Below are 15,765 nucleotides of genomic sequence, written 5' to 3'. Positions count from 1 at the left end.
GTGTTGTGAGTTCTAACCAGGGTGATCAAAACAAAAACAATGTAAGAAGAAAACAAGTACAAAGTTGGTCTCATCCATTGCGATCAACGGGCAAAATTAAGCACTGAATTAGATTTTAAGTACCTCCCAAGATAAAAATTACAAGCACTAACAAGGTACATGGTTTTCAGCACTGCCACAGCCAGACTAAAGCAGTGCCTCACTTGTGACAGATCCTAGCAGTCGGCATGGTGACACAAATAGGAGCATACACCTTCCTGGCCTCTGGGGTGCCAGGTTTGGGCTCGTCTGCCGCTGCAACCCCGGCAACTGAGCAAACTGCAGCAGCTGCAGCTGCAAACATCAGCTCCCTCCTGCCATTGTTGCACTCTCTTTTGGTCTCACCACTCAACTTAACTCTCTCCACTTCAGCTCCTTTTGCAGCATTGGCAACCACGAGTCTCCTGCGGGCAATTCTCGGAGACCCTTTCGTGAGGCTGGTGGCGCCGAGGAATGATGCTGGCATGGTGATCGAAGCCATTTTTTCTTCAGGTGCTTAGGTGCCAATGGGTTTCTGACTCTGAGGGAGTTTTTGTTTCATGTTAGTTAAATTCTTCGTTTAGGAGCACCCGAATCTGAGACCTTATCGAAAGAAAATTTTGGACCAATATTCGAGTGCCACATCATTCGAATTATCAATATAGAAACCTGTGGTGGCCATGAAATCTCTTAGGTGGTTCCCAATTTCAGAAAATGGGGACCAACAACTAAAAGAACTCCTGCCTCTCTCTCCAGATAACTCATTTTTCTTAATTTATTCTTTCATCCCTCAGATTGAATTGAATTCACATCCTATTGCTGCCAGAGAAAGTACAGGCCAGAAAAACAGGATCATGGACAAGCCAGCATCAACCATATGTACCAAAACAAATGAAATGCAATGTCTTCCCTCTTTCTACCGTCATGAAATATTGCTACAATAGTCTAACTTTTACAAACATAGGCTCTACCACAACTTTGCTGCATGCTCAACAAAGCAAAAGAAAACTGACTACAGCAGGGGAGGTGAAACAAACACAGATACTAGTGACTGAACATGTCCAAGTGATTCTAATCACTATAAAGAATGACAGCAAAATTTTTTTAAATTAATCATTTATATGTTTTGATACATATAGTAACATGGGACCAATTAGGTCGTATTCCAAAAAAAATGAATTGCAATTTGAGACATATCAACTGGGAACTAAGGAATTTAGGACATGATAAATCTAAGCATACACTGCTTCTTGTTCTCTTACATTATATGGGGGTGGCAGTAAACCTTGTACATTAGCAAAAAGATCTTCATGACCAGATGGTACCCCCGCAATAGGTGAATCCAAGACTGAATCAGGTATTGCCACAAGCGTTTCCTCAAAGAAGGATTTCATTGTCTGCAATAAGAAAAACTGTGTCAAACTTCATTTCACAGTAGCTAAAGAGCGAATTTAGATGGATGCAATAGGAAAGTAAAGTTGAAGTATTAGCCATTCAGAATTTAAGGATTCCAATCATGAATTTATGGATTTCAATGTTTCAGGAAGCTTCTTTGAATAAATAAATGAAGGCGCATTCCCTAAAATTGATAGAAGCTAAAGAACCTGATCAGCTTCAAGTAGCAGAGGTTTGTAGATTCCTTTCAGGCCAAAACTATCCAGACAAGTTTCGAAAAACTGTAGTAACTCTTCTAAAGGCAGAAGTAAGAAGACTTATAACAATTTTCATACCGTGCAATGCTGGAAAGCAGAGTCAGCTTTGCGTTTCCACAGACTATTTCCAGGCTCTGAGTAAAAAAGGTTGAGCAGAGGCTGCAGATATTATAGCATATTCATAAAGATACATTATGGATGAAGGTAAAGGGTAAAGAAATGCTATATTTAAATAATGATAAACTATAAGCAAACCAGAAACATGACCTAAAACAACATCAGTACAGATAGTGATAACAACAGGTATATTTCTGAAGGATTTGAAAACCATCCACAATGACCACTAACAGCAATACTTCCTCATGAACAACAAGGACGATTGCAACGATGATGTGAAACTGACAAAATTGCCTACCTTCGCCACCTCTCGGACATTAGGTCTGTTATTTCCATTTCTTCCCAAAACAGAGTCGCCATATTCTTGATATCGTTCAAGGATCTAAAAGTAGAAGTGTAAACAGCAAGACAAAATTAATTTAATGACAAAATTGGGCAAAATGCATCAATTAAGGACAGCAATTTTCCATCCAACCTTGCGGCGTGTAAGACCACTACTTGGTTGACCATATATTGCAGTATCAACATGTCCCAAAGTCTGCCAAGGGCTGTTGAAGACACCAAACAACATTTACTCAGCTAATTCAGAGTTAGCCAAAAATAGTAGATCAGAAAGAAAGCTTAATAAATATAGGAAAACAAACGCCCAATAGCCAACAAAAATTAAAAGATGCATTAAACATACTAGTTGTATGCAGCACGTCCAACCATAACACCATGAGCTCCTTCTCTTAATGCCGCATTTACCTGCAATTTGAAACGTCCACAAATAATAGGTTACAGATGTGCTGAGAAGAATTATGACAACAATGTCAAACAAAGGTAGTTAAAGACAAAAGCAAATGTAACTCTAAGACACCCAAACAAAATATTTCTGTTTTCTACAGAAATTTGCCATCCCCTATCAGTTCTCCAATGGGTTGAAAAGCACATTAGCAAAAACCAAGCTCAATTTTCCAGGATGCAACTATGTGTTATTTAATGGTAATTACCAACTACAGTACGAGATTGTAATAAAATCCACAAATGGAATAATGCAAAATTCCTTTAATTTGAATCCATGGAGGGAAAACTTCTCATCATAGTGTAAACAGATACGAGAATATGTTTCCTAATTGACATTCATGGCATCACCAAATAACAATACAGGACACCATACTTATTATACTTAAGGTTTGCCAGAGTAAATAAATGATTAGTTTGATAAAGGTTCACCTCAACAACAGAATTTATGCCCCCGTTTATTGTAAACTTCAAGTCCGGAAAGTCACGCAAGAGAGCGTAATAGTACTCATATCTGAATTCAGAAAATACAAGTGGTCAATTGCTCATCTCAAAGATAGTGGTACATTAATATTGAACAACAGGTAACATAACTGAACAGTTTGATATAAACAAATCTAAAGCTCAATAAAAGCCTACTTCAGCGGAGGAATTCTTCGATTATCAGCTGGGCTAATGCCATTTAGTAGAGCCTTCCGTGAATGTATGATGAAATGCCTAGTTGGTGATAGGGAAGAAACCTTGTAGATAAAATCACCTGAAAAGGAGAAAGAAGAAGAAAGCAAGACTTAGCATCCAACGAAGCAGTCAGCACTAAACACAATGATAAGAACAATCCTTTCCTAAATAAAAGTAAGCACACAGACACAAAAAAAAAAAAGACCCAAAAATCTGAGCTAGTTCCTGTTCAACAGGTAATATTGGCAGAAAGAACTTACAGAGCTCATTATATGAATCATGATCATCAACACCAATCCGGCATTTGACACTGACAGGAACATTTGTATTGGCAGCAATGACTGACATGGCCTCTCCGACAAACTTTCCTTATAATTATAAACTGAACATGTAAGTGCACATTGGCAAAGAAAAGCATAATTGAATCTGCTTGCCATTTTGACAATTTTATCAGCATAGCTATCAAACCTTTGGATCAAGCATAAGACGAACACCAAAGCAACCATGCCCTGCAACTTTTGGACTAGGACACCCACAACTGCTTTTATAGCAAGAAAAATATTGACAAAAAAAAAAAAAGAAAATGCATTAGTTGAGCAAAATTGCAAAATATAAGGATGTCTATGAAATCAAGTAAAAGAATTGTACAAACTTGAAATTAATCTCATCATAGTGGTAAGCATTAGCAAGTTCAGTGGCTTTTGCCAAGTTTTCTAAGTTATTCCCACCAATTTGAAGGACAATAGGATGCTGTTCTGGTGAATATGCCAAGAACCTGTCCTGAGCAAGAAAAAAAAATGAAATCAAGAGAATCAGCAATTGTTAACACTTATATTTTAGTAATATAAAGCATAAAGTTCAGCAACCAAAATATGTTGCCTACATGCAACCAGAAAAATCAAACAAACATACATCTAAAGAATTCCTGTTGCTTCCTTTCCATCTTTGTTGGTGTTCTGTTTTTTTATCTAAGGACTTTCAATTTAAGATTCCCCACTGCCAGCTATGTGTCATGCAACACATGAACTAAAGTGATTTTGTCTCAAGTCCTGTAATTCTTTATTTTTTTAACTATTGATAAGTTGTAAAGTCCATCATCACAATATCAACCATCTCTAAACAGAAGATAAAGAAAAATAGTAATATGGAGAGTGTTCTTTAAAAGACATGTCTTCTTTCAACAACTTACCAGATTCCCTTTCTGATAAACAATAGTTTCAGCTGCAAGCATCTCTGTGTAAAGCCAAGCATGTTTTGAAATGAGGCGGGCCAGAGTCCTATAATGATTATCAGTCCACTCCATCATGGGAGCCACGCTGCAAATTAATGAAACCAAAACAGATTCTCATTCCATAGAGTGTGTGGAAGATAAAAATAAAAAGTCTAGATATTACTATTATGTACCTAAACAGAGGAGGAAGATAGCGCCTGGCAACCATCGCGTCTTCTGTATGAATTTGAGCGTTTTCAGTATAAGAAGAAATGGTCCTTGCTTTGGTAGAATAGTTGTAAGGTATATTTATAGAAAATCTGCGATGGTTTTTCAGGGTAACAGAATGCAAAGGTGTAAATGACGATATCATCAAAGAATAAGCTGAAAACTTCACCATCCTTTTTTAATCAGACAAAGCCAGCTCCTTTAGGTACCTATCCATTACAGGAAGCTACATCATACATTCAAATATACCGACAAAAGCTACAACTTTTGCTATCACGCACATCATGGCAATCCTATATACTAGGTAGTAATTTGTCGCTCAAAAGAAAAAAAAAACACCTAATCCAAATCAGGAAAATTGAACGAATTAATACTTTTTGACAGACAAAGCAAGAATTCATGTCTAAAGAAAAATATGTAATATTTTAAGAATAACGGGTTTGCAGAGAGATTTAACCAACGCGATGACAGGCAAGTATTAGCTCATGTAAATGGCTTAAAACACCAAAAAAAGTAATGGGGGTGTTGAGAGATCAGGACTTACATAACATGGGAGCTATAGGTTTTCTGGGTTTGTCCCTTTTTTGTAATAGTTGGCTGCTGGAAGGCTTAGCAGGGAGGGAGTTGGGAAGAAAAGAGTCCTGACTCCTGGAATCCTCACTGCTCACAGAAAAGCCATCTGCCATCCGTTTTATCCTCCTTTCGTTCGTTCCTACGAAAAAGCCCATGAAAATCCCGCAAACATGAAAACCCAAGATGCAACCCAAATAACATAACAAGTGCTCAAAAAGTCAAACAACCTAACCCCAAAGACCAAATCACCAACAGACCCAAACCACTACCTCTTGAAGTCGAGTCCCAAATGCTTAAATGAGCATAAGATGGAGGCCGCCCTATCCAAACCCAGCCCATTATGCTAACAGATATGTGTGGTTCTCCTATAACTGAAAAACTACCATCCATCATCTTCACTTCTTTAACCATTTTCACAGTGCTTTCCATGGCAACTCTAAGTTTCAATTCCACTAGAATCAAATCCCCGGCTCTCCAATCCCACAAACCAATCTCCAAATCTCACTTTCTGACGAAATCCAGCAACATCTCATTCCTCTTCTCATCTAAAAACTACCAACAGCTGCAGCACCATTTTAAACAAAACTCTATATCCGAAAGCTCAGTGTCAGTGCCAAACGAAGCTGAATTGGATGACGATGAAGAAGATGACCCAACTTCAGAATTGAGCTATCTTGACTCGGACACCGATCCCCTGAGCATTACGGAGTGGGAGCTGGATTTTTGCTCTAGGCCAATTCTTGATATCAGAGGCAAGAAGATATGGGAACTCGTAGTGTGTGACACTTCACTTTCTCTTCAGTATACAAAGTACTTTCCCAACAATGTCATCAACAGTATTACTTTAAAGGATGCTATTGTATCAATAAGTGAGGATTTTGGTGTCCCTATGCCAGAAAAAGTCCGCTTCTTCAGGTCAAATTTACGGTCTTTTCGATATACAAAATATCCATGTACGATTACATGTATGCATATTAATCATAATCAATGCTCTTGATTGATTTCCTTTTTGTTGGTTTATAGGTCACAAATGCAAACGATAATTACAAAGGCATGTAGGGAACTTGGCATAAAGCCGGTGCCCAGCAAACGGGTGAGTTTCTGGATCTTATACCACTGCTTAATCTTTAGCATGAGATGTGCAAAAAATCTGAAGTCTAAGCAGCTAGCTTGAAGTGCTGTGCTACATGTTTCTTGAAAATACATGTACAGATTCATGGAGGGAATAAGGAAAGGGGAAAGAGAGCAATCTTTAGACTAGAAAGATAGTTAGCTATGTACATTGTGAGTATATAGGTTGTATGAACATCAATTGCGCATTGCAGGGCAAAACTAGGATATTTTTGAGTCGAAGGTCACCTTTTTTCATATTTTAATTATCAATTTCGAGAGGGCAATATCCTGGTTTAAATAAACGCAAGAGTCCTTAAATTGTTTCTTCCATATCAGATACTCTTATGTAGAATATAGAAGCATGTAACTTTTATATATGGTGTCAAGAATGGAATTGTAGCATTCTTATAGACGAGGCAAAAAAATTGCAGTTGGGAGTTTCTCAGATTAATTTCCTTTTTTAAGAAAAATAAAAGAATAAAGGTCATGTTCTCACCTAAATAGTACTCTTAATCTTCTTTCATGCAATTGCAAAAAACTACCCAGGTTCCTAACCTGACATTAAGGCTTTTAGGAGTTGAATACCTTACTTTACCCTCATGATTCTCTGTTTTTGCTTTTGACAAAACTGAAGATATGACAAACACAATGGCCAAATTTGCATTTCCTTGTATGTACTGGTATGAATTGCACATCTTTTGGTTTCTTACAAGTTGCAGGTTGTTGCTATAAAGTTTCAGTTGAGTTTATAGTTACAAACGTTGTAATGTATACTGTATGTTCAATGGTTGTTTTCCTTTTTCAGTGCCTATCACTACTTCTTTGGTTGGAAGAACGCTACGAGACGATCTATATGCGTCATCCCGGTTTTCAAAAAGGTTCCAAGCCACTTTTGACATTAGATAACCCTTTCCCAATGGAACTTCCAGAGAACTTAGTTGGAGAAAAATGGGCTTTTGTCCAGTTACCTTTTTCAGGTAGATCTTCCATTCTCAACGGCGTGTTAACTAATACAAGATTTACATTTTCAATAAACCTCTTAACAACAGATTTGTTTACTGTATGTGTCCGTATAGTGTCGCATTATTGACTTCATTTGTATTAAAATACTACGCATTGACAGACCGTGGAAGTCTTCTTCCTGTTATTCGCAATGAAGCATAGCTGTTTCTCAGCTAAAATGTTATTAGTGTTCGATATGCTTTCTTGTCATCCTTCTCTGGTTGAAACTGGTTTCACTTTTCTATTCTAGCGGTTCGAGAGGAGATCTTGTCCTTGGACAAAAGATTTGTGTTTGGCGCTGGTCTAGATTTGGATTTACTGGGAATTGAAGTTGATGACAAGACATTGATTCCAGGACTTGCAGTTGCATCTTCACGTGCAAAACCATTGGCAGGTTAATCATTATCTCTTTGCTTTCCTCATTTACCATTTAAGCAATCCTGCAGCATGTTTAATCCATCTGTTTCATAATGGCATCGCCCCTGTGGGAGCCATCCCTGCGCAAGGCCACCCAAACTTTCATTTCATTCTGGCAAACCCATCAAACTGAGCACAACTGATCAAATTATCTGCAATTGAATCAGATTGATTGCTTTCAATTCATTAAAGATCAAATTGTAAATGCTTTTTAATTTTCACAATTGTTTTTGCAAGGGGTGATATTTGAACTCTTGGCCTCTCAGTCAGCCAAACCAATACTTCACCAAATATCAGCTCTCTGAAACATATGTGCCTTCATATTTTTTTTCTCATTTACTGCATTCACAGTTCAATTCTGGGGTTTTCTTCATAATAAATTTATGGCTCAACCAAAATGTCTTACTGCAGCTTGGATGAATGGATTGGAAGTCTGTTCAGTGGAGGCCGACACCGCTCGTGCTTGCTTGATCCTATCTGTTGGAATTTCTACCCGCTATGTTTATGCAACTTATAAGAAGACTCCCATAACTACAAGTGAAGCTGAAGCTTGGGAAGAAGCAAAGAAGGCATGTGGAGGATTACATTTCCTCGCCATCCAAGAGGACTTGGATTCAGATGATTGTGTTGGATTCTGGCTTCTATTGGACTTGCCGCCACCTCCTGTATAATCATTGGAGTTGCCAAGAAACATAGATGATGATACCTTCTTTTCAATTCTATTTACTTTTTTTTTTTCAATTCTCTTTACTTAGGCGTATTTGCCAGTAACATCAATAGAAATCCAGCTAATCATAATCTTTTAAAGGCTGAACTTCTGTACGCTGTAGCTTCACCGTTTCTAGTTGAAGATGAGCATTCTTAAATTATGGCAAAGCAAAACTATTTGCATCCTTCAAACTGAAGAAAAGGGACAGTTGGTAGAAGGAATAAAGCTATACTTGGACCATTAGGAAATACGTTCATACACGGTTCTGAAAGTAATCTGGAAATGGTTGCAATTTTCAGTTAGAAGGGCAACTGAAGATGAGCTTCTGTGAGCTTTCGGGGGAAAATGCTCTAGGGTTAGATTTATTGTAGTTAGAAGCGCAAAGGAGAGAGCCACATGTAAACATCAGATGGGAAATCAAATACATGCATTGAGAGGGGAGGTGCAAAAGAAAATTGGACAGTCTTCCACTATAATATAACCTTGATGGGCAGGCTTGATTCTTCACTAGAAAAATGAACTGCCTGAAAGAAAATGCCTAAGCTATAGAGTAGCATCAATACAAAAGCAGGGCAAAACAAAAAAATTAAAAAAAGACGCAGCAGAACTCCAATTGTGAGGTCCTTCAGAGCCTGAGAACTGCCTCATCAGAAAAATGGAAAAATCTCTACAAATCCACTCACTAAGAATAAATTAGGCTTTCAAATTTTGGATCTCTTTTGTTTTTGAAGAACAAATCGAACACCCTGCTTCCCAAGTTCCAAGCTCTTCACTCTACCATCATCTAGCCTGACAGATAATGCAGATGTGCCTTCAATGACGTCAGTAACAGCTCCTTTATGCCTGGTAGTTCAATGTGAAAAATAAGGATTAAATTCAGGGAATGTACCAAAGAATCTACAATCTAGAACCATTAAAGCAGGCTTTGGGTGGAGACTAAGGACCCTAATTAAAACAAGCATCGTCTCCATCTTTCATGAAATTGAAACCACGACAAATTCTTTCTTCTACTTTTGGAGCTCAAATCCAGAAGTGTACATGTTTTGCAGTTGCATATGGACAAAAAAGGGGTGCGTGGTTAAGGGACTTAGATTAATCATGAGCAAAGGACTAGAAAGCCATAGGCCTACCAGTTTACCCTTGCCTTGTGGTTTGTCAGTGGTAAAGAGAAGCCAAATCTTACCATGAATTGTCAGATGCCTGATGAATTTCAACTTTCTTTCCAATTGCATCTTTACCCAACTTTTTTAAAATCCAACTAGCATCCATCATGCCATCCATTAAACTGTCTTGATGCGATCGTGTGACATCAAGATCTTCATCTTCATTAAACAATGATTTTTCCATGAAGGGCGATGGTCTCTTTCTTTTTGACCTTTGGCCCTTTATAGAACTCTTTTCTTCCTCAGAATGGACCTGAGAATTCTGATTCTCAAGATTAGGTTTCTTCAATTTAAACTTCAGAGACGGTTTGGAATCTTTCGGCAAAGAATTCAAGACAGGTGTGCGACCATAATCTTCATTACTTTCAGCATACATATCAGCCCTGTCTTCCAACTGCTTTCCTGACATCACCTTGCCCCCTCTTAGGGTAGAGACCTCACCTGAAGGCACAGCCGCAAGCCTACTGCCATCAATGCTTCTTTTTCCTGATGTAACACGCGTGTGTTCGTGAGGAACAATTCCATGTCTATCAGAACTGTTTGCTGCACCAAGTTTGGACCTTAATTCAGGAATTTCTGACCTAATTTTTCCAAACTTTATCAAATTCCCTTCTCTACCTGCAATTTTCACACCTCTTGACTTGGTGGAGTGATCGATTCTGTCTCCTGCAAACACAAAAAATTCCCACTGTCTCAATTCCAGAACCTTGAAAGAAAAATATCTTCCAACTGGTCACCAATGCCAGCACAACAACTAAACTTTTTAACACCAAAGGAATGGATCATAATTGCTATATTACCATCACCAGATTTAGCAGAACTGTCACGCCTATCCAGCATAAACTTGTCATCCATTCTCTGTTGGTTGGCATCTTGAACACCTGCTAATCAGTCAAACAAGAGAAAAGGCAGCATAGCGTTTAGATTAATCTTTCCAAACCAGAGATGATAACAAACTAATATAATGCATGCCATCTAATATCTTGTTCATTTTATATGTACAATTTTAGCAAACAAAAGGGATTGGTGAAAAACCTAAACTTAATTAAGATTAGAAATAAAAGAGAAAAAAACAGTTAATCAAACCTAATGCAGATCTTTGGATGCAGCTAGAAATATGAAGTAGCAATCTAGGAGGTTACTAGACTGACAGCATATTAAAGGAATGATGGATGTCTGACTGTAGAAAAATATGATCATCATAATATGTGTAATCATGCAGTGCAAATTATCTCAAAGACAGAGAAGAGCATACCATTGTGGGGAATTACATCTTGTTCCCTCTGAAAGCTTGAAGTATCAGACATTGGGGAGTTGGTAACATTTATTTTTCGTGCACCTAGATTTATGACTAACTTCTTTGCTTTTACAGTCTTTGACTTGCTACCATGTTTTCCAGTATCATCTCCACTGTCTAAATCATGTGATTTGTTGCTTTTGATTTTAAGAACACGAGATGTTCTATCTTCATCACTAACCATCACCTCATCTACCAGCTTGTGTTTCAAAACCCCTGGCTGATTGGTAGAACAAATTCCAGCAACAGGAGAAGAAATATCTTGTCCTTCATTTCTCTTAGACACAACTTCATTGTTCCTGTCCTCACCCAAGCTGTATACTTGAGAATGGATATCCTGATTCTCCTCAAGACTCAACTGCAATTCTCCTTTGCTAATGAAAGATGCCTGATATGCCTTTTTCTTGGGATATTTTTTACTTGAAGATTTCTTTCCATATTCCTTGTTCTTCTTTGGTGACTTGTCAGCCATCCCTTTGAGAGAGAACTTCAGAGAACGTCCAAATTCATTTTTTGGCATCACAGGACCATTGTCCTCATCATCTGAATATACAGAGATAGAAAATATTTCTTCTTGGGTTGGCAGCCCTGCAGCAGCCCTCAAGCTAGCAATCAGGTCTCGATCAACTCTGTCTCTCCTTCTCCAAAGCTCTTGAACAGCATCCTCAAGATCTGTAACCTGGTAGCACTCTCCACGACATGTTGCACATTTATACTGGAGATTTCCATCTACTTGAAACTGCAGATATTTTTCATCACTGCAAAACACTTCTTTCATAAATAAACAATGATCCAAAACTTGTGTGGCTTCTGTAAAGCTGAAACCATAATAGTCTTCTACAACTTATTCAATCATGCAGAGAAAGTATTTTGTTTTTTAGCAACTTGTACTTTGAGCGACATATGAATGAGCTAGAGATTAGAAATTTCAAAACAAGGTGTATTTGTTTGTTTCACTAGAGTATTATAGTGTTTGTGATAAAAACAGCTCATGCACATAGCATTTTGCAAAACCCTTGAGAAACTAAACCATCCATTTTGACCCTATACAATTACAAGGAATAAACCCAGTGGACTCAGTGCATGTTGAAAGGCAAACTATCCACATTGACCACATAAAAGCTCAATTCAATACACATCTATTAGTGTTAAATTCAACATCAGAATACAAAAGCAACTAGCCCATTCAAAATAATCAACATTCAAAAACCAGCAATAAACACAAGATAACAGGGCAGAAATTAAATTGGTAGTTCTTTAAAAGTACAAGGGTAGCAATGAACCTGATTCCATCACACTGGCAGTGCACCCAGCGCTGGCAAACATCACAACAAACCATGGGCGTTGATTCTGAATCTCTGTAAACCTGTAAGGTTGCACAAAAATGTCTAGTAAGTTCATTTTTTGTAGAAAATCATGAAGCATGTTAGCATTCGCATGGCTTCTATAATCAAATCAAAAGTAGTCCACAATACCCATATTTCTTGCTTTTTCATCAAAGAACAATTTTTGGGGGGAGGAGATTCTTTCCAAAATCTATAAGCTAGGGGATCTATGTACCTAGAATTGGACCAACCCAAACACCAATAACAATCAGAAGAATGAATTTACCTTCAAACATACAGGGCAATAATTTCCCTTCACAAACAACCTTCCACAAGCATCACAACAAGTGTATCCCAAGAACCACCTGTGAGATTTACAAGAAAATGATAAAACCTAGGTATCAATACTAAAAGAAATACTTGTGCAGAGGACATGAAAAAATTCAGTTGTCAAACACTAAAAAAGGCAAATGATAAATTAAAGAGTTTCAATCGTTGAAAATAAAAATTATGCACCGATATGCACAGATGGAGAAACTTTAGGTGCAAATGCTTCTTTTCTATGGGTTAAAAATCGTACCGCACACTTAAACCATTTCCAGGGACATTGGATCCACAGCTGTGACACCTTGTATGCTTTGGGCACACATATGGCCCAGAAGTAACATTCTGCATAATCCACGGATTATGTGAGCCATTCTATTTTAATCTAGATATAAAACTCAGGAATAAACAATGCACACCCAACCTTGTGCGACGGATGTTGGCAGTAACAATGGTATGCACCATCACACCTTTTGCAGAACATGAGCCTAGTTGGATCTCCAGTACTTCGGCACACCTAAAGTAAGGAGATGAGATGCAATAAGCGTGACCAAAAAATTTGAACATTATTGAGAACAAATGAGCACTAATGTACATAATAAATTACCTCGCAGGTTCGACAATAAGGGCAGGTCCAGGAACTCCAATGAAACAAATCTGCAATCATGCCCAATGTATTAGACTGCAGTAGTACAAGATAACAAGAAAAGAAAATTTAGTCCTTCCACACTAAGCCCCAAATTTCTAGCAGCTACACCTTGAAAGATGATAGGGCAATAAAATTTAGTACCTCTATGTTGAGCCCAAGATTTCAAACAACTCCTGTGGTACTTCTTGCCACAATTTCGGCAAGAGAGCATCCTTCTTGCCCTCTCACTTCCTTCATTTTCACCCAAAAAGCACATGCGACACATTACATTTGTGTTGGACTGACCTTGCTCTTCTACAACAGAATTTTTTGATGCAACCTGTAAAGGAAAAGAAAATTATCACTTCCAGAAAAGCCACAGAAGAGGAACACTATATAGAATCACAAGCACATAGAGACCTACCCAACCTCCAACACAGGCCCCTTCCTTTTTCCTTTCCTTTTTTTCATTTTAAAAAGTAGTGTTTCCAGTCAACATATAAGTAAACTACCAAAAAGAAAACCTAACCATTGAATCCTTCTTTCTATAATAATTTGCATACATAGTTTCACATAGACAGGCAAAGATATATTATTTCCAAACATAAAAAAGCATACTTTAAAAATGACTGATGGGCAACCGCAAAATAATCCCAAAATCTAGCTCAAATGCAATAACTGGAATCCCGATATCACTACAAAATGCATGCTTTATGGTATCAAATCAACAATCAACCAGCATTATACATTTAGTCATCAACATACACATACATATGGCCAAAAGTAAATATGAATAACGTAAACAACAAACAGAATTCAACCCAAAGAGACTGCAAAATAAACTTAAATTGTGCACAAAAAATTTGCAGACTACGTATGGCCAAAAGTCAACTTACCAATATAAACCTAAATGTAGCTGAAATTGAACAACATAACCCCCTAAAGCCTCAATTACAACAAAAATTCATACTCCACCAAATTTAACTCAAAACTAAACCAAAATGCAAACGCAAAACTTAATATATACCGTACATATACATATAGACGTATACCTAAACAAATGTATAGATTCAAATGCAAGAGTATTACCGCAATATCACCCGACTCAACCCTCCTAGCATAATCCTCGGCCGCCACCATCGCGGCGGCAGCCTTTCTCTGAAGCGCGAGTCGCTTCGCCTGAGCCGACACGGAGGCGACCTCCTCCGCAGCATCACCACCGCCGCCGCCGCCGCCGCCTCCATCCCCGGCCGGAACGGGTGCGACTTTGGGAACGGGGACCTGCACGGTCCCCTCTCGAGAAACCCTAACGCCCCAGGGGTCTTTCAGAAACTCCTCGACTCGAATCACTTCCTGCAAGAAGCCATTCTTGGAGTTGGGAGACTGGAGATTCCGAGGAAACCCTAGCGAACAGAAGCAAATTCGCCGACTACAAAACAAAGAGAAACCAGAAACATTAATACAAAACGAGGTTTCGAGAGCCAGTTAAAAGAAGGAGAGAGCCCTCTTCTTCTTTTTTTTTTTTTAAAGAGAGAGTGTATGAAGAAAAAAAAATATTGTACCATGTAATTGGGCAAGCTACGTGAAAGGCCATAGTGAGGGATTTTGGGATTTTGAATTTTTTGAGTTTTGGAGAGATTTAGCGATCTGGCTCCTAAAATTAAAATAAAAAAAATTAAAAAGTAATTAAAATAATATCGCCGGTTAAAACCTTTAAAAAAGCAAAAACCCCCCCGATATTTTTTTTCTTTTTCGGTTTAGTGAACGAGTAAAATTAATAATCGGCGACGTGTAGCTATGGTTCTGTTTGCCTGTTTTTGTGAATCTGGTTTCATTTTAACGCTACTACGCAAGGGAGAGGGTGGGATTACCATACGGCGCGTTTTGGTCAAAGTAAACGCCTCTGTCTCATGAAACGTTGCCACCTGGAGTTAGTAAGGCCTTCTCCTCTGGGATCTCGATTTACCAATCACAGTCTGCCATGTCAGCGTTTGATTTCATGGTTTTAATTTCTCTTTCTTTTCTTGGTAAAAAAAAAACTCTTGCTCACCTTTTTTTTTCATTTTTATTATATTTTAAGACAAAAATTCATGTATATTAGTAATACACATTCTGATATGTTGAAAATTTTATATCATTTTATATCCGTTGATATAAACAATGACAATTAATGATCAAAATTTCAAGTATCATTTTAAATGAAATAAGTTAAAAAAACCATCATTTACTTTCTTTATTTTTCATTTTTTAATACTAAAAAAGATTGCCTAATTATTTTTTTTCTTTTTGATGAATAATGGAGTGTAAAAGTTAGATTTTTTGTGATTTTTACCTAATTCTCACCTTATCTTATTACGTTAGGTCAATTAAGAAATAATTAGAAAGAGGATTTGATGCCTAATTAGAAAGAGTTAGATTTGTTTCCTTCTTTTTTGTGGTTTTCTTACTATAATTGCGTAATATTGTGTACAATTTCACACTTTTATAATAATTGGTATACAAGCATTTGCTTAAATTATGCGACAATA

At 37.6% G+C, this 15,765-nt stretch overlaps 4 protein-coding genes across 13 annotated transcripts; 1 reads left to right on the top strand and 3 right to left on the bottom strand.

The window, feature by feature from the left end:
* On the bottom strand, nt 56-593 carry LOC18614616 (photosystem II 5 kDa protein, chloroplastic). The gene has a single exon (XM_007052448.2). The coding sequence runs from the start codon at nt 518-520 to the stop codon at nt 200-202; it is 321 nt and encodes a 106-aa protein (XP_007052510.2). The 5' UTR covers nt 521-593; the 3' UTR covers nt 56-199.
* On the bottom strand, nt 1,094-5,363 carry LOC18614615 (tRNA-dihydrouridine(20/20a) synthase). 9 transcript variants are annotated; one of them, XM_018122287.1, is made up of 13 exons: nt 5,231-5,363; nt 4,653-4,895; nt 4,438-4,564; nt 3,901-4,028; nt 3,717-3,789; nt 3,509-3,611; nt 3,210-3,327; nt 3,003-3,084; nt 2,473-2,534; nt 2,263-2,335; nt 2,086-2,169; nt 1,749-1,829; nt 1,094-1,415 (listed from the first exon to the last, which is right to left on the bottom strand). In XM_018122287.1, the coding sequence occupies exons 2-13, from the start codon at nt 4,856-4,858 to the stop codon at nt 1,251-1,253; spliced, it is 1,302 nt and encodes a 433-aa protein (XP_017977776.1). In that variant the 5' UTR covers nt 4,859-4,895; nt 5,231-5,363; the 3' UTR covers nt 1,094-1,250. The 9 variants fall into 9 exon arrangements, with proteins under 9 accessions (XP_017977776.1, XP_017977781.1, XP_017977795.1 ...); XM_018122292.1 differs by having other exon boundaries at nt 3,717-3,786; XM_018122306.1 differs by having other exon boundaries at nt 3,901-4,023.
* LOC18614614 lies at nt 5,597-8,657 on the top strand. The gene is made up of 5 exons (XM_018122326.1): nt 5,597-6,174; nt 6,283-6,352; nt 7,178-7,349; nt 7,625-7,768; nt 8,203-8,657. Exons 1-5 carry the CDS (start codon nt 5,600-5,602, stop codon nt 8,460-8,462), a joined length of 1,221 nt encoding a protein of 406 aa, XP_017977815.1. The 5' UTR covers nt 5,597-5,599; the 3' UTR covers nt 8,463-8,657.
* LOC18614613 lies at nt 8,911-14,907 on the bottom strand. Of its 2 annotated transcripts, none has more exons than XM_018122273.1 (12): nt 14,800-14,907; nt 14,327-14,666; nt 13,400-13,577; nt 13,217-13,266; nt 13,034-13,126; nt 12,866-12,954; nt 12,572-12,650; nt 12,244-12,326; nt 10,919-11,718; nt 10,464-10,547; nt 9,684-10,329; nt 8,911-9,343 (listed from the first exon to the last, which is right to left on the bottom strand). In XM_018122273.1, the coding sequence occupies exons 1-12, from the start codon at nt 14,829-14,831 to the stop codon at nt 9,202-9,204; spliced, it is 2,616 nt and encodes an 871-aa protein (XP_017977762.1). In that variant the 5' UTR covers nt 14,832-14,907; the 3' UTR covers nt 8,911-9,201. The 2 variants fall into 2 exon arrangements, with proteins under 2 accessions (XP_017977762.1, XP_007052504.2); XM_007052442.2 differs by having other exon boundaries at nt 10,464-10,544.

This window comes from Theobroma cacao, chromosome 1, assembly GCF_000208745.1.
Source record: "Theobroma cacao cultivar B97-61/B2 chromosome 1, Criollo_cocoa_genome_V2, whole genome shotgun sequence".
NCBI lineage: Eukaryota > Viridiplantae > Streptophyta > Magnoliopsida > Malvales > Malvaceae > Theobroma > Theobroma cacao.
This window is presented reverse-complemented; position numbering and strand designations above follow the sequence as displayed.

Coding starts and splice junctions, on each gene's coding strand:
- LOC18614616 (XM_007052448.2), bottom strand. CDS start 520: ATGGCTTCGATCACCATGCCAGCATCATTCCTCGGCGCCACCAGCCTC.
- LOC18614615 (XM_018122287.1), bottom strand. CDS start 4,858: ATGGTGAAGTTTTCAGCTTATTCTTTGATGATATCGTCATTTACACCT. Junction 3,612..3,716: donor GTCTTATGCTTGATCCAAAG/GTTTGATAGCTA, acceptor TTATAAGGAAAG/TTTGTCGGAGAGGCCATGTC. Junction 2,535..3,002: donor GCATAAATTCTGTTGTTGAG/GTGAACCTTTAT, acceptor TTCAAATTGCAG/GTAAATGCGGCATTAAGAGA.
- LOC18614614 (XM_018122326.1), top strand. CDS start 5,600: ATGCTAACAGATATGTGTGGTTCTCCTATAACTGAAAAACTACCATCC. Junction 6,175..6,282: donor GAAAAAGTCCGCTTCTTCAG/GTCAAATTTACG, acceptor GTTGGTTTATAG/GTCACAAATGCAAACGATAA. Junction 6,353..7,177: donor AGCCGGTGCCCAGCAAACGG/GTGAGTTTCTGG, acceptor TTCCTTTTTCAG/TGCCTATCACTACTTCTTTG.
- LOC18614613 (XM_018122273.1), bottom strand. CDS start 14,831: ATGGCCTTTCACGTAGCTTGCCCAATTACATG. Junction 13,267..13,399: donor ATCTTGGGCTCAACATAGAG/GTACTAAATTTT, acceptor GCATGATTGCAG/ATTTGTTTCATTGGAGTTCC. Junction 13,127..13,216: donor CTTATTGTCGAACCTGCGAG/GTAATTTATTAT, acceptor TCCTTACTTTAG/GTGTGCCGAAGTACTGGAGA.